Below are 27914 nucleotides of genomic sequence, written 5' to 3' on the forward strand. Positions count from 1 at the left end.
TTCACCCTCAATCCAGAAGGGGGCGCAGTAATGCAACGCTGTTTGATAAACTTCAGCGGAAGAACTACGAAAGCCATGAGTTGCGGGGTTAAGGGGTAATTTGTGTCACACTATACAACAATAATTACTATTTTTCATTATTGTAAGGGGTAGGTTTAGGGTTGGGGTAGGTGTAGGCGTTAATAAAACACAATCTAATAGGTAGAAAATTTAATTTCATTGTTCATTTCCGGTCAGAGCTGTATCCCTTCTAGCCATAACAGAGTTGTGCACTTGAAAACAAAGCCCACTAGACAGTGACCATGTGCTGATTCTGAACATGTCTCTCACTGACAAAGGAGTAAACTTTAAAGGCTTGTCCACTCAACTGTTTGCGAAATAGAGCTTTGTGCTCATGTATCCTACCTCTCTCATTCGGCACTAATCCAAATATTCCATAATATTTCCATATTTGTGATGTAACCAAACTCTAAACTATTATTTATTATGTAAATTGCAGGCTTTGTACTTCAGTCGCGTTCCAACGGTGACACAGAGCCGGGCGCGCGGTGATGTTTGGTTCACTGTATTTTGTTTTGATAAAGTACCAACTGCGATGTCAAGTTAGCAATTCTGGAACTGATGTGTTTTGTGTGTGTGTGTGTGCACGCCGGCGCGATCACTTGAGCAGAAATCTGTGAGAAATATAACGACCCAAATACAAAAGAACTGATAGCCATGTGGGCAGCAATAGCCATGTGGGCAGCGCTGTGTCATCTGCCATTGCTGTGCACAAGGTGTTTATCACAGCTCCAGACTTATTTGTTCATTAATGACGTTATCAGCGACTAGTCGACTTCGACTTGACTTTCATCACATAAAAGTTGACTTTAAAAAATCAGAAGTCGTTCATCCCCTAGTGTACACTCACAATAAAAACAAAACATTGTGCTTTTGTGAAATAAAGAAAACAAATAGGATGTCACTTTCTGCCATTTAGGTTTCCTTTCTGTGAACAAATTAAGCCTGACACAAAAATGAACTGAAACTATGAAAAGCTACGTTACGTGTCTCACTGTTTTTTCCCTTGTTTATCTGTTAACTAAATCAAATATATTTCAAGTATTTATTCCTTTGATGCAGCAAATTTAAACGGCTACAACTTCTATAAACAATTGAATTGACTGACCTCACAATGTTTAATTAAGCAGTGTCTAATCAGTTTAATTGTAATTTAACTTCTAATATAAATGTAATGTAAAGTAACTTCTGATCAAATAATGAAAACTGATATGGCCTCTGGTTTGTCCTTCTCAGTTGTTCATCTCAAACGGTAGATCAGATGCAATGTGCAATGCACTCAATGTTGTGTAATTTTGCATATTGGGCATAGTCAACAACATACTGAATACGAAGTTCTTTATAGTAGGTTGTATAGCAATGGGAACATTCCCTGCACATGTGAATGTCCTCTTTAGTGGTGTGGCATGCATGTATCAAATAACATCTTTACATTTAGGCCATAAACATTCCTAAGGCCACAAAAATACAAATCCATCTAGCAACTGTCTCGGATCGAGCCCAGAGGTTATGGCTGACACTCACAGCTGTTGACATTTGGTCGTCCTGTTTAAATTAAGATCTGCCTGGAGTAAAGATCATGTAACACATGAGGCATGCGCTGGTGAGAAGCGCAACCTCTCAGTTTTATGTAATTAATTGAGCCAAGCCTTCATTTCAGTGTGTTAATCCAATTTACTTCAATCTGCTTGTATAGTTCATAGACACTTAACCGCTGAGCTTCCCATAATGAAGCTGTTGAAGTCAAGCATCACTGCAGAGTTTACTGCAGCTTTGTGGGTAATGAGCCTGAAATGAGCCTACAGTCGCATCTGTTGACTGGACAATTAACTCATAAATCGTTATATTTATCTAATTCGCATTTTTAGTTTTTACTTCATTCTCAGTAGTCAGTTTTGACTGTGAGGGTGTGTGTAGGATGCAAATTTACATTTTTTTGGGCTCGACCATCCATTTAAAGATGAAAGCAAGTTTTGACAGCGCCACAGAGTCAATGTTTATACTTAACCTTGTAATCGATTATTCAACACACTCTCATGGAAATTCAGAAATATTTTATGTTTCAGTGAATTGGTGGCTAAATAGTATGTACATATATATCGTACATACTATGTCGTTCATATGTTTTCGTACGATCTGCTTAGGCCCCACTGATTGTTAGGTTTAGGTTGGACTTTCAAGGGCGTTTAAGGGATGCACTGATGTATCGGCTAATAATCGGTATCAGCCGATAAAAGCAATTATTCATACTTTTCGGACAATTTTTTAAAAACATTTGATGATCATGGATAATTACTATATCCAGTCAATCAAAAGACCAATGAAAATGGAAAACAATTGTGTAATTAATTAGGCCTATCATTCATTTGAAATGAAAAAAGTAGAACCAAAATATTGGTATCTGTATCGGCAGATGTCACTCTAAATCAGGGTTCCTAAATTAGTTTTCGCCAAGGGCCGAATTCTGCCAACAACACCAAGCCAAGGGCCACTGACCTATATATATATATATATATTGTTATTATTATTATTATTACAATTATTATATTATTGTTGCTTTTGTTAAAATAATCACAAATTTCTTCCCCCAGTAGTCTGTTTTATTCAAACAATTATGAACATTTTTGCATTAGATAGCTACAGAAGCACTTTGCCTGTTGAATATTAAAAACAAATGAACAAACAAAAAATCTGGATCTCCGTGTCCGCCATGCAAATCAACTGTTCTAGCTCATTCCCAGACTGGATCTCTTCTCTCCACTTTCCCTAATTGCAGATTCAATTATTAGATTTGTCAGTATTAATATTTGTATGCTTAGATTTTGGGGGGTCAAACTGTAACACCGTGTGTCCCACAACCAGACGCGACGCGATAAAAAGTATCTTTTCCATGTAGTTTTTGTCCTAACCACCGCGACAGCGACATGTGACAATAAGCGACACGGGATTCTATTTCAGGAACTGTTTTTATTTTCTGCGACGTCGCGGCAGGAACAACATACAAAATATGACAGTGATAATCTCAGGTAATTATTATGTGCTTTATTCAATGTTAAAAGTGTCTAATGTGAGTTTGAATATTATTTTGCGTTATCTTTATAGCCATAGTGAAAGCAACAATAGATATTTTACATCAGATTTTGAAAATAAATTAAAGCAAACTTGTACGTTAAAACTGTGAACTCACTGCGAACCAACACGTGTATTACATAAAGATATCCCTCACTCAAAACTGTTCAGTCCATTCACATTTGAATCATCTATTTTCCGTGTATTTATCTATTTTTTGTTGTCACACCGTATCTACACTGGATGCGACAAAGCATTGCGAATCATTTGAACGTTGTGTCAGTACGTTATAAATAGAACGAGTCAGCAGTTTACTGTCTGGGATTTGTCGTGTCACGCCGCAAGACAGCATCACTGATTATAACGAGTTCTTGTATTTTATTGCGTCACGCCACGCCGCTCGCGTCCGGTGTAGACAAGAAGTAAGTTATGTAGCTTTCTGATGCTGCGTTTGAATTTTCATGGCACATTATTTGAAATTAGCGCGGGCCAAACTTTTTTCTCTCATGGGCCGGATGTGAAAGATATCGGAAGATATCGGTATCGCCACCGAAATGTGTATCAGTGCATCCATAGTAGTGTTGTCAGATATCAATACTGAAATATCTGAAAGTTTAAATACTCAGTGTATCAATACTTTTTCTGAAGTATTGATATTCCGATGCCAGTTGCGCTTTTTTGCTCTCTCTTCTTTTCGACAGCAGATTCATGCCAATAAATTGCAACATATGCAAAATGTTTCTCTCTAGTGTTTTACCTTAATGTAAAAAATATACGTCCTTGTCATGTTCTAGCGTAGTTATATTTATCTTCAATAGAAATCTGAAATGTTATGCTTTTAATATTATGGCATTTTTCCTCATGGTATTAAAAATGGTATCAAATATCACTAGTTTTCAAAGTCATAAATTCCAGTTTATACTGTATATATATATATATATATATATATATAAATCTTACATATTCAACAACATAGTATGAATTCATACTAAAGTGCCAACTCAAAAATAATTGTGTTTTCTCATCTATCCAGAAGAATACCTTGAGAATCTTGGAAGTTAGCAGTTAGTTTGACTGTTGACCTGTTCATAAATAGTTACTTGAATAAGAAGTTTGAGTTTGGCCAAACATTTGTGTCTGCATTTGCATGAAGTCTACAGTGCGTGCATGCATGTGTGTGTGGGTGTGGGTGTGTGTTAGTTCGTTGGAACCTCAAAAATGTTCCTTTCAGTCTTTTAGCGAGTGAAAGGTGACAGCCTGACTGAGTCAGTGATGTAATGGTTTAACAGCGTTGAGATAAAGCTCAAAGGCCTCATAAACTCATCTGAATGACTAGGCTGAAGTCAAATATCCAGTGAACTGTGCTTCAAGGTCAAAGCCTCTAGACCTTGACAAAATCTGGCTTAGACAACATAACCGGCCACTGTACTAGGGTGGCCCACTGCCATGAGCACAGGGTTGGGTGCTGTTCTTCGGAAGAGCCAGCTGAAATCATTCACAGTTCAGCTGTTGTGTTACTGAGTCAGTGATGTAATGGTTTAACAGCGTTGAGATAAAGCTCGAAGGCCTCATAAACTCATCTGAATGACTAGGCTGAAGTCAAACATCCAGTGAACTGTGCTTCAAGGTCAAAGCCTCTAGAGTACTAGGGTGGCCCACTGCCATGAGCACAGGGTTGGGTGCTGTTCTTCAGAAGAGCCAGCTGAAATCATTCACAGTTCAGCTGTTTTGTTAGGCTTCCTAAACTCCTCTGGAACAAATGTGAGGGACTGAAATACAATGCATTTTCTGCCTTTCATCTATTAAATGTTTGTTAGAAACTAAATTTGGCCACAAAAAAAAATATACATATATAAATCTAGGTTAAGTTCCAAGAGACATTATTTTGTACTCACTTTGACTTCATACGGTTTTCAAAATAAAAAATTCAATTGAATTAGTAAAAATGTCATGTGGTGTTGCCATCCAGTTAAAAGTAATCAAATGTTATTCTTACATCTTGAATACATGCGAGTTATCTTAATTATTATTAAATATATTTTTTAATATTGAGTTATATATTTAAATATATATTTTCAAGGTAAAAGGTACTACTTTTTTAAACAATTATCGTTAAAAGTTGAGAACTCACCACATGACATTTTACTGAATTAACCTTGCCTAGTGAAGTCATATCTGATAATTTTATCATTATTTTTGCCCGTAAAAACACTCAACCAAAATGTTCACACTATACGAAAAAACATTGTAAAATAACCCATACGAATTAAGCGGTTTAATTAAAGTATTAAGAAAAATGATTTCTTTATATGATGAACAGATTTATTTAAGCTTTTATTCACATATAAACATCAATCAACAAAAACACTCAACAAATAACTCAACCAAAATGTTCACACTATACGAAAAAACATTGTAAAATAACCCATACGAATTAAGCAGTTTAATTAAAGTATTAAGAAAAATGATTTCTTTATATGATGAACAGATTTATTTAAGCTTTTATTCACATATAAACATCAATCAACAAAAACACTCAACAAATATGGTAAACAGAAGCTCAACCGTGCTTGCTTGATGAGAACAAATCTCACTAGAGCTGTCAAAATAAAAAAATATATAAAAAACACATTAGAATGCAAAACCGTAGCATTCGAATTTAAGGTCTGCGTAAGCCGTCAGGCAGCCTATCAGTGGCGCACGAGATGCGATGACGATGTGTGTCTCATTGATTGCGTTTGTTAGCCTATCCAGTTGAACCCACTAGATGCGGCGCTGCTACATTGTTCATTCATATATTGCGGAAAACGAGAGCATCAGTGCGGAGAAGATGTTGTTGCGTCAAAACTGAAACCAAGCCATTCACACAAAATGCATATTTATCACATTTTCTAGAAGGACATCTATCAGCGTTCCACTCTGTTTAGAAAGCCATGTAAAATTAATGCACTGTATCCCACTGTATCTCATGTTTTTAAATGAAGAAAGTAGCCTACGTTTTGATTGGTTTTCGGTCCTTTGTATTAAACTATACATACATGCATGGTGCTGTTTTTTTTCTAATTGTTTAAGCAGCTTTATTAATTATATATGGTTTATAAACATTATTTGAAACATTATGCACTTTTTTCAAAGATAGTCCTGTTATTTTAATACGCTTTGAAGAAACGTGCATAATATTTTGTTCGATGCGCCCTCTTGTGGCCTCAGGAGAGAAGCCAAAAGCTTTTTTCCCCCCTAACTGAAATTATGCCTTTTAAATTCGAATATAATTCAAATTTTGATAATATTTAAGAAGAAAATTCGACTTTAGTTTTTCAGTCATTTTGACAGCCCTACATCTCACTGGTCAAAAATGATGAGAGAATATTAAAAAACATCTTCATTTGTGTTCTGAATATAAATAAAAGTCTTATGGGTTTGAGGGTGAGTAAATGACAGAAATCTCATATTTGGGTGAACTATCTCTTTAAAAGATGTCTCTAAATGTCCATAAAAAGCTTGAAATGTATTCAAAATATGTTTGACTGAAATGGCAGTAGAATGAAAGAAAATCAAAAGCAGATTTTGAAAGCCCAGTTTTGTCGAGCTGTACAAAATACCAGTTCAAATTTCATGAGATGTAGATCAAGTCAACATGGTCATAAAGTGCAAGTATCTGAGGAAATCACAATGCATTGCTCTCCACAGTCAACAGCTATGTTTGCAACAGAAACATATTCTATGCAAAACATAAAAATATCATGTCATACATACATATAAAATACAAAAATCATACTCAGTTGTAGACTTTCCCTATAACATTAAAAAAAGGCAGGATGCTTCGGGTCTCCTGCGAGACGCAGTGACTCCAAATGTGCTTACAGGCAATAATAACAATGCATTCAGAACTCTCTGCACGGAGGTCATGACATGCACATATGCCAGCCGCTTTACTCTCTCAGCTCTGATAACATTCTCTGTCTTTGCATTGTGAGCCGTAACGCTAAGATGTAGCTTAAAATTCCTCTCACGCCATAACTAGTTTTGAGTTCCCGATACCCTGATTAAGACTCTATTAGGACTTCTCTGCTGACATCTCAGTGCATCAGTGAGGGGAATGACTCCAAATCTGCTTAAGAGACCTAAAGCTGATGACTCATGTAATGCATCCTGTGCATTCAGACCTTTCCACATGCTCAGCTCCAGAACCACAATGGGCTGCACGCAAGTTACAGAAACTCTGGGAAAGACACATTTTTAAAGGAATTACTGTTGGCATATGCTCACATTTATGTCATTCTACTTTATTCTGTAGAATATGGAATTAAGTATCATGCAGAATGCTTACAATGCTCATTTACTACAAAAGCATAAAAATTATGGCTGAATATTAATATTAATAAAACGATTAATCGAATGCGATTGTCAAGCGCATTTTGTCAGTAAAGCCGGTTCTGTAATCAGCAGGAAATCTTCATCACGTGCTTTCAGATGGAGCAGCATTTACTACACAGAGCCGTAGTTCACTGACAAGTTACGCAAAAACACAATCAAAGAAGATTTTATTGCGCGATTCTGAAATCGTAGAAATCGTTCACGATAATGACAGCTGTTTGCGTAGCTTCTCAGTGAACTACGGCTCTGTGAGGTAAATGCTGCTCCATCTGAACGCATGTGAAAATACCACATTTAATAACATATTTTTACTCCAAACTCACTTCATAACGTCAGTCGAGAGTGCTGTCAAACGATTAATCGCGATTAAAATCGCATTCAAAATAAAAGTTTTTGTTTACATAATATAGGTGTGTGTACTGTGTATATGTATGTATATAAATACACACACATACAGTATATACTTCGAAAATATGTATTATGTATATACGTGTACGTAATATGTATTTACATCTATATATTTATATTCATATAATGTATATTTTATATAAATATATTTAAAATATAAACATAACTTATTTTTCTTAAATATATACATGCATGTGTGTATTTATATATACATAATAAATATACACAGCACATACTATGTAAACAAAAACTTTTATTTTGAATGTGATTAATCATTTGACAGCACTAATAATAATAATAATAATAATAAGTGAAAAGGGAGTCTGGGCCTAATATTTTTTTAAGTTCTATGGCAGAAATTGGGTTTGGAACAACATTAAAGTGAGTAAATGATGAACGTTATTACGGAACTTGTATATTTTGTGATCTCTTGCTTTAATGATCAAAAGACATAAATATGGCTTATAAAACAAAAGAATCAATTAGGGATGCACGATATATCGGCCACCATATCGGTATCGGCCGATAAATGCTCATTTTTTCTGTTATCGGTATTGGCCTGATAAGAAAATTTGGCCGATATCTTAAAGCCGATAAATAATGCATTATTTCCTTCAGATTATTGTTTCTCCTCTATGCCCCGCCTTTCTGAAACGCAACGATTTTTACAAAGCTCATCGTTCTGAAAAGCGAGGTGTGCTGTGATTGGCCAGCTATCCAGTGCGTTGTGATTGACCGAATACCTCAAGCGTGTGACGGAAATTTTACACCCCTGACATACTGTGATACCCTGTCCGGCCGGAGTGGCGAGACAAAAACATTAAAACCCATTACAAACGAGGCATTCGTTGCAGTTGTGATTGACCGAATACCTCAAGCGTGTGATGGAAATTTTACACCCCTGACATACTGTGATACCCTGTCCGGCCGGAGCGGCGAGACAAAAACATTAAAACCTATTATAAACGAGGCATTCGCTGCATCCAGTGGGGACATAATTATGGATTATAATGACTTATACTGTCTTTTTACGCGTTGCATCGCGCCGCGTAAACATAAAACTCTGTCTGCATTTGTGATCAGAAATTACAAACAACAAGCCCTACTCTACACTGCCCAAAACTCGCGTTTGAATCATCAGTGGCAACGAAAAACACAGCGGCCTAGCGTGAGGGGAAGCCCCGGCTCAGCGTGTGCTGAGGCCGGGATAGAGTGAGCTGAGGCGGGCTGGACTCCGCTTCGTCCAGAAAGTTGATGTATTCCCTCAGCGACCAGCATGGATCAGCTCTAGGCATGACGAAGCAGATATCGTCCTCTTTTAGAAGACCAAACAAAGTAGTTTCGCTTTCACAACGAAGCACAGCAGCTTCACGACATGGCGGCGGCAGCAGCAACAATACTACAGCGAGAATAAGTTACACCTTCTTTCTTTGCGTGAACATTTGGGCGGCGTTATGCAAATCTTCCCACATAGTGATGTAGATATGTGGGGGCGTGTTAGAATTAGTTGTTTTAGGTAGGCGTGGCTGACTCTTAACTTTTATAAAGAATATCTCTTTGGATTTTAGACTTTAGTGTTTGCAACTTTACAGATCTTCTTTATGCACCAAGAGCTTGTAACACTCCAAAGAGAAAGGACAACTTTAAATCGCATCATATGACCCCTTTAAAAATGTAAAGTAACCCTCCTCTGCTGAGGCAGCACAGCCCACTCCATGCAGTCAGAGCGCCGCCAGAGGCTCAGAGTCAACAAGGCATCATTATTTATTTATTTTCTCAGTCATAGACCATAAAAGCATCCCCGGCACAAACATTTCATTAGCTGTTTGAGCGCATAAAGTCGCTTACCCTCCGCCACAGTCTCCTCCGCGGTCACCTGATATCGTCCGATGGAGAAAACGCGTCCGATAAACGCGCCGGACCCCGCGCCGCCCCCCGCAGCGGCTCCAGACGCGGGTCCAGAGCTCACCATCTCCCGACGGGCATCGAAGAACTTCTTCATTGTGCAACCGGCAGCACTTTAACACTCATTAAACCACGAAAAGCCGCCAGGCTCTCGCGCGCGCGTCGCTCTCCAGCCGGTGGGATGCGCAAAACACAGAACGCGCGACTATCTCTCAATATCATACAGTCCGGATGGAGACTCCGAGCTCAGCGCACCTTCATCACAATATCCACCAAGTGTTGCAGACCCCAAACAACTCGTGCTACAGCTGAGCGGCAGGACGAGTCACCATTGGCACATCTTCATGCGCCAAACAGCAGCTTTTCAGAAGAGATGAGAGGCAGCAGGGAAGCAGCTTTATCCGGGAGGCCTCCTGCCACGCTGTCTTTAACCGTGCACTGCGAGTACCGGGAGCACAGCCTTCAGCAGTCGCTCGCTCGCTCAGTCATCACAGCTGACCCTCGGGGAAAGACGCTTGCTCGGAACCCGGAAGTGCAGCGGATGTGCAGGGAAACAGCCGGGGTTCTCCCGGAGAAAAGTGAGTGATAGCGTTCGCTCATTGCCGGCCGACGGGGTTAAGTTAGGAGAGCAGCCGTGCGCCGGCTGAGAAGCGGAGTAACGCTGAAGCGCGCGTTAGCACGGACTCGGTCGAGACGCTCCGGTAGCTGAAGTGCCACGGGACGCGGTGACGTCAGCGGGGACGCTTCCGATAACAGCCGCTAAATTAGTGTTATTACACCAAATACAATTTTAACACATCACACTTGAAATATAATGGCATAGTTGACGTTAAACGTATGAGAAACTCGTATACTGGAATGAAAGTATTATTTCGATGCATTTAGCCAGAACGACACGACGGCCGTGGCACTGCCGCACCCTACAGGAAAATGTCCTTCTCTACAATACCACACAACTGAGTCTGGAAGTGCGCTAAGAAATTGGTGTGGAGAGAGTTTTCTCTCAGAAATTGATTTCACAAACAATTACAAAGAAACAAGAATGTACCAATTGAATTAAACACAAACACCCTGATGTTTTGCTATCTAATGCACTGACATTCTTGTCTTTTTAAGTGGAAGTGTCTTTTCTGAGCTTCTGTAGTGTATGAGTAATGTAAAGTGTTGTAAGATGGTGTTTATCTCAGCACTACAAAAGCTTATAGTTCTTCTCTGTGCATTACAAATGAATATGTGTATGCACCATTACATGTGACCTTATCTTCATTTCTGACTAACCCAGACATAGTTTTCTGTAGAATCATGGTCACATTGTATTTCTGAAGGTCTCATTACAGTATATATATATATATGTATTATGTATTTATTATAGGGTTAGGGTTTGGTTTAGGGCTGGCTACATGTAATTATGCATTATTTACTGTTTAACAAGGACATCGTTAATTACCGATACAACTCAATTCATTCATTAATTAAATGTAATTACAATTAAACAATAAAAAAAGTAATGAGCAGTGAAGGGACACAGCCTTTTAATAGCATCTGGAGTGAAAAATGTACACTTGGTTATTAAAATCATCATGTGTCCTCTTAACCAGCAGCACAAGAAAACCTAAAACATGCAATGTCTTTAATCAGGAATTAACAAATCTATTATTTTGTTTGAATGAAGATTGATTTAATACAGTAAAAATGCCATTGTCCAAAACAAAAACAAAATCTCAAACATGCTAACCATTTAAAAATATATATATACATTTTAATATATCTCCCCCTCCAAAAAAAAAAAAAAAAAAAAAAAAGCACTTTAATAGGAAAATGTATCTCATCTCCAATGATTATTGAAGTTCTTTCCATTTGCCTTTTTAAAAAAAACAAAAAAAAAATTCTATACTAGTAGTTATGGCCCAGCACAAAAACAAAAAAACTTCAACCCTCTCCATCCATTTGTAATAGTTAAAGCACTCAACTTTATGTTTCCTCTGTAAAAGAAAAAAAGAGAGAAAGTTTTTACTGGGAATGCTTAAACGATAAACACATACAGCCAATATTTTTGAATCATACTATTTTAATGGAATGCACGCTTGCTTTAAAAAACCTGATGTACAAGGTGAAGGGGTTTTAAACTACTGAAGAATAACTTACAAACAGCAAGAATGGATGTGATTAAGGTGGGCAATTATGTACAAAAATGAAATACAATGCTACAGCACATTAAGAGAATTACAAATGTTCATAAAAGGCAAATATTAACATGTGGCAAGATGGAACCTATGATCGATAACGTCTCCCCTCTCACGGAAACGTTCATCTGAATACTGAATCTAATGAGATTAACTATGGAGGACACCAAACGTACCACGGTATGAATATTAAACGCTCTCGCTCATCACGGGGGTCATAAAATGATGAAATGTGGCTTTTTTCCCCATCAATATTAATTATACACTCTTCCCACTATTTTAGATTATATTCCCATGTTCATAAATAATCATGTAGCAGTCCACTTCTCACCCTCATTTAATTCCAAACCAATAAGATTTTTCCACTAGTGAAACGCAAAATAAGATTATATTCATGCTGCTATTTTCCATAACATTAAAGCTATGGAAAAGAGCAGCACGTGCATTCTGCTAAATATCATCATCTTTTGTTTTCCACTGAAAAAAGCCATATTGATTGAAAATGACACGAAGGTGGGTAAATGATTGAAAAATGAGCATTTCCAAGTGAACTACCATTTTAAAATCTCTACTGGAGAAGACAGTCTATCAAATCCTCTAGGTTTGAAGAAGAATGGGGGGGGACCACTGAGAAAATAATGAGTCAAATCTCTTAGCTGTCCAAATATATTAAAATTTGCCAGTGTAGAAGCTCTCAACAGCATTTCTCAAAGGCCCAAACGCTTAAAGGCAGCATTACAGTATCCATGTCGCTCAAGTTTCAACAGGCTTGGCTTTTCCTTACTCAGAAAAAGAAAGAAAGCAAAAGAGAGGGGAAAAAAATAAAGAAAAAAAACCTCAACCCCCTTTACGCACCATTCTTCATCAATAACTTTAATTTCAGGAAGGGGAATTTTAACTAGCAAAGGTTTTCGCTGTGTCTTCCTTGCCTCTGTAAGTCCTCTTCCCGTGTGTGAAGGGCAGGTATCTATACTTGATCATGTGCTGCAGAGGAAACACAAACAGTGTCAAAGAACTTCAGTTTCAGTGCAAATGAAACTCTATTTTTAGATAACTCAGCTTTGTGAAATAAAATAGCTGGGAAAGAAAAGCTTCCACTGCCGAACCTTGATCTGCCGTTTCATGGTGATGCAGAACAGCATGATGAAATACATTACGAGGATGGGCCAGAACACTGGCACGTTGAAGGCTTCGAAGAATGTGCAAATCATAGCGATGATGATGCCTTTCGTCGCTGAATGCCTGAAACATCAACCAAAAACAAGGCGCACAGAAATCAACACACTCGGAAGGAATATACAATACATTTATGTAATGTGAACATCAAAGAAACAGAGAAAATAACTAAAGAAATCCAGGAGTCTTTGAAAACACAATCTAATAAATCCAGAGTTCTGGCATGAAACTCTAGATGGCGCAGTCCGATAGGTCTAACTCAATCTGACCTAATGTCATCATTATCACATGGCAGAGCTGATTGGCTCAGAAACCCTCCACCTTACCCAGCTCCACCTGTATAGATCTGCTACGAGGTGATTCATGTATACTATATGGGGGTTATTCCATGGATGTTATATGTGCAGCAGCAGTATTCCTTACATGCTCACAGCAGCATGTTGTGGATGTACTGGCAGTAGCTCTTGCTCTGCCACAAGACCAAATACATTAACATTGTCATGTACATTACCATGCCAATCCCTCCCAGAGTTGTCATGACAGAAAGCCATTTACAAAGGATGATCGATATTTGGCATTACCATTGAATTTGCTGAGAAGTCCTCCTTTTATTTTGACTGAACTGAGGCTAGGGCAGCATTATAATGGGTAAACGCTTAATCACGGTTAGTTTTTTTTTTTTTCATTATCAATTATTGCACTCACACAAATTAAGAGAATATCTACTTGAAAGTTTTGCAATCACAATCATGAAAGCATGGAGGCTTGTTACCGATGCAAAACAACGCAAATGCCAAATGAAAATGAAACGTTTTCAGGACAAATAACTTTTTTGAAAGTAACAATTGTGTCAAATAAATATTAAATTTACTGTGGCAATACTGTACATGTGTTAATATCTTTTAATAAAATGTTAGATCACAGATCAGCTGTATATCGCCACCCTGCTCTTTAAATAACTTATATCGGTCAACCACTATGGCCCAATGAAATACATTTTATTTCTTCCTACATAATGTGTTTTCCATTGAATTTTTTTCTGGATTCAGTTTTAATGGCTGAGTTCAATTTTTATACTAAGAAAGATGTCTAATCAATTGAATTAAAACAACTTTAACAATTTCATAACTTGAATTTCATAATTACAATTTTAACAATAATAGTGCCCCGTCTTATTTTTCATAAATTATGTGTTTCATGATGAATTATGATGCGATTTATGAATACAAAATTATTATACAACAATTCATCTTTTAAAATATATTCAAATTAAATTTGAACAATTCTTTTTAGTCTTTGGCAAAAAAAAAAAAAGCGGCTTAAATAAATGAAAAATTGTGATAGTGTGATATTCCTTTAAAAAAAAATGTTTTAATGAAATGTATTTTTATTATTGTTATTGTTACTTTGAAGTGTACAATAGTAATAGATTTCAGTCACAGTTTATTGTAAAACTCATTCAACACAAAGACATCAGCCCTACTTTTAATGTATTCATCCAAATTTTGCCAAATTCTAATTTTTATTATTCACTTTTATGACTGTATGCTGTGGTTCCGTCCAGGAGTAAAAATCACAGCATTTATCATTTCTGCTTGTCACTGGATCAAACTGATCCACTCATTATTCTCGACTCATCATGTACAAACATTTCGTCATCACTTACTTACCCTCGTGTTTTTCCCCACCTGTACGAATTTCTTTCTTCTGTAAAACACCAAGATGTTTTGAATAACGTTGGTAACGAAACTGTTGCTAGTAGCCACTGAAGAAAAATACTAAGGACGTCAATGGCTACCAGCAGCTGTTTGTGCTCAGCAGCAGAACGAAACTAACTCATACAGGTTTGGAACAACACGGGGGTGAGTAAATTATGACAGAACTATTCATTTAAACTCCATAATGTGACAACTTACCAGAATTTGAATTCGGGCAACCTCCTGATGAACGGCCGGAACTCTTCATTCTGTTTTGTGGGTAGTTCTGGACCCTCATCTGATGAAGAGACACTGATTAGTGGAAGGGGGGGGGGGGAATCCCCTAAATCCCCTCCACAATGCAAATATCAGTGAGGACGGTAAGATTTGTTTAAATCCCGGTCCTACCTGGATCATCAAGCAACGAGGGATCCACTTTTGGTGAGAGGAAAGCAATGAAGAGGTTTAGGTGGTAGATCCCAAGAGCATATGTGACTATGTACCACCCCTAATAAAAGACAGAAGTGTTTCATTACATTTGACTCACACTTTGTAGTAAAAAATCCACAAGTTACAAAACAAGAACAACAACAGCATGATAGAAGTGTACCCATAATGTCAAAGCAGATGCATTTTGTGAATGTTCCTCAACAGAAGCAACGTTATTTGTAAAGCATGGTGGTTTTTACCTGTAGTATATATACTCTGAGCATATATATGGCCGTTAGAATAACAGTGACTGCCCATCGGACTGCTGAGAACGGTGTTGACTTGTCCAACCATGACTGATAAACCTGCATTTCAAAGAGAAAATGTAGGTCTGATTATCCAAAGCACTGACTTGCAATCTTAAAATCACTCGAAGAGCCTGACCTGCCCGAGCCGCTTAAAGAAGTTTCCGATCGCTGATGGTCTCCCATGGATGGATTCACCGGCACTGTCTCCTTCTGGCATTCTGTCTGTGAATTCAGAGGAACGCACTGAGTGTACAGCCAAAATGGAAATGTCTTTTACATGCGGTTTTTATATTTACAGTTAAATCACAATGCAAAACACTGCTACCCCATCTACCCCCATATAACACAATATAAATCTGATCACTGAGCTCACTATCTGCACAAATCTCCATTCAAAACGCCATGCAAATCATTCTGCCATCCAGGAGCAGAATTACACAATCGCATCCCGCTGTCGTCTACGTACGCATGTTTTTCTGTATAATATAACTGTTCTTAGGTTTCTAAAAGGTGTTTTATGCTCAAACCGTGGCGGAGCCTCGATTTAAAGCATTTTTAAACCTAAAAAATGTGATGTGAAAACAAAGCTCTGATTTAACGTGTCATCTGTACTTCCTCAACGTTCCTAATGAACAAGTGTAATTAAGGCAGTGTTTTAAAGCAACCCTTGAATCCTAAAGGAAAATGTAAATCCTTCAGAATCCTGCGTACGCTTCCCATGCACCCCTACGGGGGTCATACAAAACCCCACAATTGTGAATATAATAAAAAGAGCTAACTGGAAAAGTTGTTCAGGATATTGTGTTCTTTTGGTGTCCCTCTTCACTGCCCTGTTGGGAGTGCTGTGTATGGTTTACTAGGTCTCTTTTGGATGGTTAAACAAAATCAAATCATTTCTGAAAACAATTATTTTAGGAAATGCTTCGAAATTAAATTGCAGCGACATTCTGCGTGCTCTTGAAACTGAAGTTGAATGTCTGTAGGATCGTCTGAAGAGAAGTCCAGAGCACAATCCTTCAGGATTAGTTTTCTTTGGGTCAGCTGGGTTGCTCTGTCCTGGCACTTCACAGGCGGGTTATGGAGGCTGTTACATGACATTTCGAGTTTAAAATCCAAACACGTGTGTTGACTAAATGATCTGAACCCTCTTGCGGATCCGTCACATTAATAATCATCCTAAATGAAGACTACCTTCAGCAAAACGGCACTTAAAGTGAAAGAAGAACCGGTTTGGTGTCTCTGCAAAAGCCTCAAAGCTTTCACTCACTTCTACGTAACCTAACGCATCGATTTGGTGAATACCAACATACATTATGTACATGTCAAAAAACTATAGTGCTGATTTTAGGGCAGAACCTGCGATTAGCGGTTGAGATGCGCGTCTATTTCCTGACATTTACACCGAACTGGACAGTGCATGCAACAGTAGCTTTAGTTCCGGTACAGCGCTATTCTCAGTCTGTTCTCGTTAGTTGGACACTTACCTCAACGTTTATTTCATTAACTCACTAATAACGTAACTAGAAGGCTAATAGTCAGACCTCGTAAGCTAATTTGCTATTTAGCATAGGTGGTTAGCCGCAGCTGAGTGAGTCCTTTAGGCGCAAAGCATGCTGGTTACTGTAGTTTATAAATCAGCTATTCTCAGTTGATACAGAATACGGGCGACTACATGTAAACTACACTTCCCATCCTACCCCACGAAACAATTTGCCTCAAACGGAAACACACGGGTTGTAGTTTTTAAACGTGAATGTGCAACCGAAACCAAGCCTGGGAGACATCGAGAACAAACTACAAAGACCAGCAGACGCGCGGAAAAGTGGACAACTCACTTCCGGGGAAACCCGAACGGAGGCGTGTGAGGGGTACACTAACTGCAGCTTACAAACATGTCCCGTTACAGTCGCTATGCCACCGGAGGACGACAGAAGTAGACGGGCAGCTGGCATGCTCGAGGAGTCGAGGTGGCTGTGAGAGCTTCAGAACTGGAGTAAGACGAGAGGAATGGTGTTTCTCTTACCCGGTTGTGCCGCTGTGTCACTCTCGCGCTGCTGCTGCTCTGTGAACACGTCAGTGCTTCTGTTAACCGCAGCAGGGCAGACCAGAGCAGCCGCGCGCGGAACACATCGCTCCCAGTCACCTCTGTGCACACAGATGCACATGTGCTGCAAGTTCACGCAAGATGTAGAGGAGTGTGTTTGTTCATGGGAAAGGCGCATTATTGTGCCATCCCAAAGAGCCACAAAATCGCTTTCACTGACTTTACAGTAACTGGTGGAAAGCTCAGCCTCTCAATCCGAGCACTCGCTGTTCTATTCCTATTCTATCTACTTGCTTTCTTTTTATTGATCGTTTTGAAGAAAAACCACATGACCCTCTAACACTAGCGTTCTCTAGAGTACACCCCTCACGTTTCTGTAAATGTTTTATTATATCTGTTCATGTGACAGCACTGAAGAAGTCCCTCCTCGTTGAAGAGCCGTGAATGCCAGACGTCTGAACAACGATACAATTTGGCTGAAAGGTGAAAAGACGTATGTTCAGGCCTAGTTACTGTCAAAATAAGACGATTCACAAGAGTACCAAAACATTTATTGACGCATTAAATACATCTTTCACGTAAAAAAAGCCATAAAAACTGTAATCTTGTGAAATATAACTACAAAAAGAATTATTTTTTATGTGAATGCATTGCAAAATGTAATTTATTCATGTGAACTGTATTTTCAGCAGCATTACTCCAGTCTTCAGTGTCACATGATCTTCAGAAATCAGTATAATATGCTGCTCAAGAAACATTTCAGTTGTGCTGCCCAATATTTTTGTGGAAACCATGATATTTTTCAGTATTCTTAGAATTCTTTACTGTAACTTTTCATCAAATGAATCCATCTTTTCTGTATAAACATCATTTTTCATCATTTATATCTTTAAAATATTGAAAATGTTTATAAAACAGAACACGGACTAATTATAACCACATTAGAACATATTTCACCCAAAAATGTAAATTCGGTCATTGATTACTTACCCTCATGTCGCTCCAAACCCATAAGACCCTTTTGTGCAGAACACAAATGAAGATATTTTTAACAGATGCCTTGCGTACGCAAAAAACAGCAACTTTACTACCTTTCTGAGGCTTGAAAGTAGTGGTTGCATAAACTGTGAAATGGAGGGGCAGAAATTTCTCAGATTTCATTAAAAAGATCTACATTTATGTTTCAAAGATGAACAAAAGTCTTACAGGTTTGGAACAACATGAAGGTGAGTGATGAAAATGTTTGGTTTAACTAACTCAGAACAGGTTTACTCAGGAAGCAGTGTTGATTTCGCGACACTGTTACTGCACAGTGTGTGAGATCCAGTGAGAAGCACTTGAATTTGCTGCAGAATGAATAAAGGAACCTTTTATAATCACTGAAGTTGTTGGTCAGTTCTGTATACTATATGATACTACAGAAGAATAATGGAGCATTTAATAAGAGTAGAATATGGTCATTTTCTATATAAAACTTACATTTTGCACGTTACTGTTGTTAATAAAAGTAAATGTTGTGCTTCCCAACTCAAGCTCAGTGCTTTACTGTCAAATGTGCATTAGCAAGAAATAAATTTGTAATATTACTGGTAACTACACTTATTAATGCAAAACTATAATAATTTTATGATTTAATTATCGTTTTTTAATTATTTTTAATACCCCCCATCAGGGCTCCAGACTAACATTTGAGAGCAGTGGCACCAGCACCATTAAGTTCTACGGATGGTGGCATCAGGAGCAGATTTGGTAGCGCTGGGAGTGGTGTGCGGGAGTATTAAAATATAGCTCATTTAATCATAAAATTACTATTGTTTTGAATTAATAAGGGCAGTTACTTATAATATTACATGTTCATTTCTTGTTTATTTTTCTTTTGTTTTGACAGTATTGCATTTGACAATAAAGCACTAAGCGTGAGTTAAGATGCATACAAAATTTATTTTTATTAACAACAGTAACAGGTGCAAATTCTAATTTTTATATAGAAAATGTATATATTCCACTCTTATTAAATGTGCCATTATTCTTCTAGTATATGGAACTGACCAACTTCAGTGAGTGTGTGATTTAGTAGCAAATTGAAGAAAAGTTTGTTTTTCAAAGTACTTTGTGACTTTTCTTACTTCATACAAAAAAAGTAAAATTCTGAAAAAAATCAGATTTCTTGATGATTTAATATTTTATAATAGTGATTTTATCATGTCAAAATATAGAGAACAAGTAGAAATGAATGACTAATAAGCCAATAAGTGGTTCTCTGCTGTCGTCTACTGGTTATAATTGTGATTTGATGTATTTTTATTAGTATCAAGAAGACATTACAATTTGTAGCTTTAGAAAGAAATATTTTATTTGATTCAACATAAAATTTCTTACACATAAAAAATATAGGCTACAACGGCCTGACATAAACTATGGAACATAAAAGAAGATAATTAGAGAAACATCTCAGTATTTTTTGTTCATGCAATGAAAGTCACTAGTAACCAAAACAGCTTAGTTACCAACAGTATAATACCTTCTTTTATGTTCCGCAAAAGAAAGGTTTGAAACAACATGAGGGTGAGTAAATGATGACAGAATTGTAATTTTTTTGGGTGAACTATAGCTTGTTTTTGTTATCATTAGTATTATTTTTTTAATGAAATTATACTCTAAATGAGAAACTAAATCTGCCAGCAGGTGGCGGTAAATGTCCTCATTGGATTCATTCAAACGGCTGATTCATGCAGGAATTAAGTAAATGGCTCTCTTTATGAATGGGTCTTTGAATCATTGATTCACACGATTGGTTCAAAACACGGATTCATTCTAAACACTGCTTTGTTGATGCACAACATTTCTGCTATGGCTTTAAAGGTAATATGTTCTCTCCAATATCAATGTGATATGGTTCAACAGGGTGGAAGGAAGAAGACAGGGTCGGCTTACTGGGAAGCTAGCTTTATTTAGAGTCTCTTCGGTGCACACAACAGAAAACGGCGCTCACTCAGCGCTTCCAATCTCGCTGTCAGTAACTCATAACACAACTTGACATATGCTTTCGTGCTTCTATGACCCGTCTCCCCGGGTGGCTCGCGTTCCCAGTCAGTCTCTCTCCCCTCCATGTTCCAGGTGGCCCCTTTTATCCAGTCTCTCCACACCAATTACTGAAACGAGACACAGGTGTTTATCATTTGTGCTTGACCCACTTACGCCCCACTCGTCTCCTGCCTCTCTCTCCCGATGCAGACCTCGCTGAACCACGCCCCCCTCGTCACATACCCCCACAGCCCGACTCAGGCCGGGGAGCCCTCCGGCCTGCAGCCCCCCCCCCCATTCCTGGAGAGGAAGTCAGCTACTGCCATCTGTACCCCCGGCCTGTGGACAACCTTGAATTTGAAAGGTTGCAATGCTAGATACCATTGGGTAATCCGCGCGTTGGTATCCTTCATGCGGTGGAGCCACTGCAGGGGCGCGTGGTCCGAACAGAGGGTGAACTCCCATCCCAAGAGATAATAGCGGAGGGTGAGGACGGCCCATCTGATCGCAAGACATTCCTTTTCAATGGTGCTGTACATCGTCTCCCTCTTTGAGAGCTTCCGACTGATGTACAGCACCGGCCGTTCCTCCCCCTCTATCTCCTGGGACAGGACCGCCCCTAGCCCCCTGTCCGACACGTCAGTCTGCAATAAAAAGGGGAGAGAGAAGTCAGGGGAGTGAAGGAGTGGCCCGCCACACAGAGCAGCCTTTACCTGGGTGAAAGCCTGCTGGCACTGCTCCGTCCACCTCAGGACCGCCCGCAGATGCTGCATATGCCACTGCCAGTCGTTGCTATAGATGATAATGTCATCCAAATAGGCCGCGGCATACACAGCATGCGGCCGGAGGATCCGGTCCATGAGTCGCTGAAAGGTGGCCGGGGCCCCGAACAACCCGAAAGGAAGCGTTACAAATTGGTGTAATCCAAACGGCGTGGTGAAGGCCATCTTTTCTTTGGACATTGGAGATAAGGGGATTTGCCAATATCCCTTTGTTAAATCCAGTGTCGAGTAAAATCGAGCAGCACCCAGCCGATCAAGCAATTCGTCAACCCGCGGCATTGGATACGCGTCGAACTTCGACACAACATTCACCTTGCGATAATCCACACAGAACCGGACCGAGCCATCTGTTTTAGTCACTAAAACTATCGGGCTCGCCCAATCACTGTTGGATTCCTCTATTACCCCCATATCTAGCATTGCCTTTAATTCAGTCTGATCAAGCTTTTTTTTGTGTTCAGGCAGCCGATACGGCCGGCTGCGCACCACCACGCCGGGCTCGGTCTCAATGTGGTGCTGGATGAGGTCCGTATGACCAGGCAGGGGCGAGAACACCTCTGCAAACTCGACTTGCACCTTGGCCACATCAGTGAGTTGGGAGGGCGAGAGGTGATCTCCTCCCGGGGCCAGAGCAAAAGATTGACTTTTGGTGCTCACTTCTGGCCCGAGATCTTCCTCTCCGCCATCGCCAACATCACTGATTCTGCCTCGCTCCATTTTTTAAGGAGATTGAGATGGTAAATCTGATGTGCTCCGACCCTGTCTGAGCGCACTACCTCATAATTGAGATCTCCAACGCGCCGTGTGACCTCAAAGGGTCCTTGCCACTTGGTGAGTAATTTGGAACTGGAAGGGGGGAGTAATACAAGTACTTTCTCTCCCGGTGTAAATTTGCGCAATCTGGCTCCCCTGTTGTATAACCGGTTTTGTCTGCCCTGAGCCTGCAACAAATTCTCCATAGAGAGCTGCCCCAAAGTGTGGAGTTTTGTTCTCAGGTCCAGTACATACTGAATTTCATTTTTACTGTCCGAAGGTCCATCCTCCCAAGTTTCTCGTAGGACGTCCAACACCCCGCGGGGCTGATGTCCGTAGAGAAGCTCGAAGGGGGAAAACCCCGTGGAGGCTTGGGGGACCTCGCGCACGGCAAACAAGAGGGGTTCCAGCCATTTGTCCCAATTTTTGGCGTCTTCGTGAACGAACTTCCGAATCATGTGCGATTAAATAGTTTGACCAGACCGTCTGTTTGTGGGTGATAAACGCTGGTGCGAATCGATTTAATGCCCAAGAGTTCGTAAAGTTCGCGGAGAGTCCGTGACATAAACGCTGTGCCTTGATCGGTGAGAATCTCTTTCGGGATTCCCACCCGGGAGATTAGATGAAACGGGGCCTCCACCACACTTTTCGTGGAAATGCTGCGGAGGGCCACTGCCTCTGGGTATCGCATTGCATAATCCACTAGGACTAAAGCAAAGCGATGACCCGTGCAGATCGCTCTAATGGCCCGATGAGGTCCATGCCAATTCGTTCGAAGGAGACCTGCACAAGAGGGAGAGGGCACAATGGTGCTTTTGGGGTGGCCAGTGGGTTTACCAGCTGACATTCACGACAAGGCGTGCATCACCTGCGCACGTTCTCGTGAATGCCCGGCCAGAAAAACCGGGTCATTAGACGATTCAGTGTTGCTGCTTGCCCCAAATGTCCGGCCAATGCCTGGAAAAGCATTTCCCGACGGCTTTTTGGTACTAACAATTGGGTTGTATCTTGTTTTGACTGAGTGTCTTGGGTCGCTCGATACAACCAGTCTTTTAAAATAGCAAAATACGGATAGGAGAGCGGTCGAGCCGGTTGGAGAAGCTGTCCGTCGATGGAACGGACCTGATCAAATGCATTTTTGAGCGATTCATCCAGGGACTGTTCCAGGGGAAAATCGTCGCACTTTGTGAGGGTTCCCCTCTCAACAGCACTCCGTTCCCCTGTCTCAGTCCCGGCTCAGCTTCTCCTACCTGCGCGACCGCCCCCGTCTGCCGCACTCTTTCCTCCCAAGAGACACCCGCACACATAGATGCCCCAATAATGCCTTAATACCTGGCCAATTTGTCCCCAAAATTAGCGGATGCCTGAGGTGCGGGCTAACTGCCACCTCTACTCTATGCTTTTGTTCCATGAAATTGAATAGCCACCGACATTAAGGGGTAGTGCCTCTGGTTGAATCAGGCTTTGATGCATTGAGGTTTGGTTGCATCCCGAATCCACCAAAGCCTGATATGTACCCCCCCCTAATACTCACAGGTATCTGGTACAGGCCAGCTTGATCAGGGGGCAGCCTGCGGGGCGTCCAGGACCCAGATCAGCGTCCCCACCTCCATCCCTGGACACCGATCAATAAAATGACCTGGGTCCCCGCAACGCCAGCAGGCCGGCCCAGGCCTCCCCGCCGCCCTAGTGGCAGGAAGTGGGTCAAGGAATTGGTGTGGAGAGAGCGGCAGAACGGGAGCTGCCGCCAGCCAGACCTGCCCCTCTGGGCGGCGCCCTCAGGTGGCTATGGGTTCCGTCCCTGGACCACCCCTCCAGCGGGGTGGGGCTTGTGGTGGAAGATTCCCTCGAGAGAGAGAGAGAGAGACAGATGGCAGGGGTTCGCCGACCCCGGGGCACGCCACCATCTGGTCCTCCGCCAGTTGGATGGCCTGGTTCAGCGGCGTCGGGTGGTGGCACTGGACCCACTGGGCAGTCTTCCTCAGCAGCCGTGCCACGAACTGCTCCAGTACCACTCGATCGATGATTTCCTCGACGTCGCTCGTGTCGGCCATCAGCCATCTGTGGCAGGCGTCCCGGAGCTTACGCACTGCTCGTCTCCTGCCACTCTCTCCCGATGCAGAACTCGCTGAACCACGCCCCCCTCGCCACAATCAGCTTCTTATTTACTGAACTGTTGTATAAAATCACATTTAAACTCTTCTTGATATCCAGGACAGAAACAGCACTTGTGTAAAACCTACTGCTCTCGCTGCTCTGTGATATCACTAATCATATTATATAAATATGAGAAAAAAAAGTATGAAAAAAACTCATACAGGGGAATTTGTTTTGCACCAATATCTTGAATTTTAGAGCACCAACTGCATTTATGGAGTTGTTGCCCTGCATCATATTTGTCAACAGTCAACTGTATGAAATGTAACTGTATGACGTACTTGTCTGGGGGCGGGGCCAATGCGTTAACCGCGTTAAAATATTTTAATTGCGTTATTTTTTCCATTACTAATTAATTAAATTAAAGCGTTAAACTGACAACACAGCCCTAATACATACATGCATATACAGTGGGGCAAAAAAGTATTTAGTCAGCCACCAATTGTGCAAGTTCTCCCACTTAAAAAGATGAGAGAGGCCTGAAAATCACATTGTAGGATTTTTAAAGAATTAATTGGTAAATTCCTCGGTAAAATAAGTATTTGGTCACCTACAAACAAGCAAGATTTCTGGCTCTCACAGACCTGTAACTTCTTCTTTAAGAGGCTCCTCTGTCCTCCACTCGTGACCTGTATTAATGGCATCTGTTTGAACTCGTTATCAGTATAAAAGACACCTGTCCACAACCTCAAACAGTCACACTCCAAACTCCACCATGGCCAAGACCAAAATTGTAGACCTCCACCAGGCTGGGAAGACTGAATCTGCAATAGGTAAGCAGCTTAGTGTGAAGAAATCAACTGTGGGAGCAATTATTAGAAAATGGAAGACATACAAGACCACTGATAATCCCCCTCGATCTGGGGCTCCACGCAAGATCTCACCCCGTGGGGGCAAAATGATCACAAGAACTGTGAGCAAAAATCCCACAACCACACGGGGGGACCTAGTGAATGACCTGCAGAGAGCTGGGACCAAAGTAACAAAGGCTACCATCAGTAACACACTGCACCGCCAGGGACTCAAATCCTGCAGTGCCAGACGTGTCCCCCTGCTTAAGCCAGTACATGTCCAGGCCCATCTGAAGTTTGCTAGAGAGCATTTGGATGATCCAGAAGAGGATTGGGAGAATGTCATATGGTCAGATGAAACCAAAATAGAACTATTTGGTAAAAACTCAACTTGTCGTGTTTGGAGGAGAAAGAATGCTGAGTTGCATCCAAAGAACACCATACCTACTGTGAAGCATGGGGGTGGAAACATCATGCTTTGGGGCTGTTTTTCTGCAAAGGGACCAGAACGACTGATCCGTGTAAACGAAAGAATGAATGGGGCCATATATCGTGAGATTTTGAGTGAAAACCTCCTTCCATCAGCAAGGGCATTGAAGATGAAACATGGCTGGGTCTTTCAGCATGACAATGATCCCAAACACACCACCCGGGCAACGAAGGAGTGGCTTCGTAAGAAGCATTTCAAGGCCCTGGAGTGGCCTAGCCAGTCTCCAGATCTCAACCCCATAGAAAATCTTTGGAGGGAGTTGAAAATCCATGTTGCCCAGCGACAGCCCCAAAACATTACTGCTCTAGAGGAGATCTGCATGGAGGAATGGGCCAAAATACCAGCAACAGTATGTGAAAACCTTGTGAAGACTTACAGAAAACATTTGACCTCTGTCATTGCCAACAAAGGGTATATAACAAAGTATTGAGATGAAATTGTTATTGACAATATACTTATTTTCCACCATAATTTGCAAATAAATTATTTAAAAATCCTACAATGTGATAAATACTTTTTTCCCCCACTGTATATATATATATATATACACGTCACACCTCTGTTCATCAATTTGCACTGGCTACCAACAGCTGCTCGCATAAAATTCAAGGCATTAATGTTTTCCTACAAAACCACCACTGGCTCTGCACCCCTTTACCTAAATTTATTACTTCAGAGTTATATGCCTCTAGAAGCTTGCGTTCTGCAAGTGACCGTTGCTTTATTGTTCATCCCAAAGAAGCACAAAATCCCTTTTATGGACTTTTAAATTAAATGAACTGTTCCCTCTTGGTGGAATGACCTGCCCAGTCCTTAGCTATCTTCAAGAATCGGCTAAAAACACATCTCTTCCATCTTTATTTGACCCTCTAACTCTAGCACTCTCTATTCTAATTCTGTTCTTAGAATAGGCCTCTCTTTTATCTATTTGTTTTCTTTTTATTTATTAACAAAAAAGCAAAAAAGGCCTCTAACTCTAGCTTGCTCTGTTCTTTTTTCTATTCTATCTGTTTTCTTTTTATTTATTATATAATTTTAAAAAAAAACTTGTGTACTGCGTTAAGCTAACTGAGACTTGTCATAGCACTTGCATATCATTGCTCTTTTGTTGATTTTGATTGCTTCCATCGTCCTCATTTGTAAGTCATTTTGGATAAAGGCGTCTGCTAAATGATTAAATGTAAAGGTAAATATATAAACAGGTGCATCTCAAAAAATTTTAATATCGTGAAAAATTTCCTTTTTTTAACATTTCAAAAAGTGAAACATTCTGTCACAGGATTAAGGAGGACTCAGGAGCAAAGGCAGGTCCAAACAGAAAGTTTATTTAGAAAAGGCAATTTAGGCAGTCTGCCGCTTTGGCCGAAACTGGCGGGTGCAGTGCTGGGAGAGAACTCAGAAAAAGGCACGTCTGTGAATCCTTGAAGTGCATCAACAGCGGAACTGGCAGTGGATTGGCAAAGTAAGGCAAGTGCTGTCCCCAGCCAGCAGACTCGACCCCGCTCTCAGTGACAGGACCGGCTCACACGGGCCACCGGAGAAAATAGGTAAGGAGCACCGGACACGACTGTACTAGACAGGACTTGGATGAGCATGACTCAGAGAGAGAATGGAGATTAACAGGCTTTCAACGGGCAGGTACCAACAATAATCTGGCAAAGAAACTGAGAGAGCAGCAGAGTAAAGTATCAGAGAGAATCAAGGTAAAGAGATAACAAGTGAGGGGCAATCAGCGAGAGCACCGATAGAAACGAGGAAGGATCAAACCTGTTAATTTATGTGCTCAATACTTGGTTGGGGCTCCTTTAGCACAAACTCCAGCATCAGTGAGGTGTGGCATGGAAGCGATCAGCCTTGTGGCACTGCTAAAGCACTATTGAGCATTCAGCTCATCTGTATTTGTTGGATCGACTGTTTCTCTTCTTTCTCTTGAAAATATCCCATAGATTCCATATGGGGTTCAGGTCAGGCATGTTGGCTGGCCAATCAAGCACAGTAATATCATGGTCAGCAGAGCACTTGGAAGTGGTTTTTGCTCTGTGGGCAGTGTGGGCAGGTGCCAAATCCTGCTGGAAAATGAAATCAGCATCTTCAAAAAGCTGGTCAGCAGAAGGAAGCAGGAAGTGCTCCAAAATTTCTTGGTAAACGGGTGCAGTGACGTTGGTTTTCAAAAAACACAATGGACCAACACCAGCAGATGACATTGCACCCCAAATCATCACAGACTGTGGAAACTTAACACTGGACTTCAAGCAACTTGG

The 27914-nt window shown here is 40.5% G+C and overlaps 1 protein-coding gene across 2 annotated transcripts; it reads right to left on the bottom strand.

Annotated features, from left to right (window-relative positions):
• Positions 1–11688: 11688 nt before the first annotated feature.
• LOC107595758 (protein RER1-like) lies at positions 11689–17849 on the bottom strand. 2 transcript variants are annotated; one of them, XM_016286255.1, is made up of 8 exons: positions 17636–17849; positions 15749–15834; positions 15565–15669; positions 15284–15383; positions 15095–15173; positions 13109–13244; positions 12932–12986; positions 11689–11801 (listed from the first exon to the last, which is right to left on the bottom strand). In XM_016286255.1, the coding sequence occupies exons 1-8, from the start codon at positions 17832–17834 to the stop codon at positions 11791–11793; spliced, it is 771 nt and encodes a 256-aa protein (XP_016141741.1). In that variant the 5' UTR covers positions 17835–17849; the 3' UTR covers positions 11689–11790. The 2 variants fall into 2 exon arrangements, with proteins under 2 accessions (XP_016141741.1, XP_016141740.1); XM_016286254.1 differs by having other exon boundaries at positions 12858–12986.
• Positions 17850–27914: the final 10065 nt, after the last annotated feature.

The sequence above is a fragment of the Sinocyclocheilus grahami genome, unplaced genomic scaffold, assembly GCF_001515645.1.
Source record: "Sinocyclocheilus grahami isolate Dianchi unplaced genomic scaffold, SAMN03320097.WGS_v1.1 scaffold208.1, whole genome shotgun sequence".
NCBI lineage: Eukaryota > Metazoa > Chordata > Actinopteri > Cypriniformes > Cyprinidae > Sinocyclocheilus > Sinocyclocheilus grahami.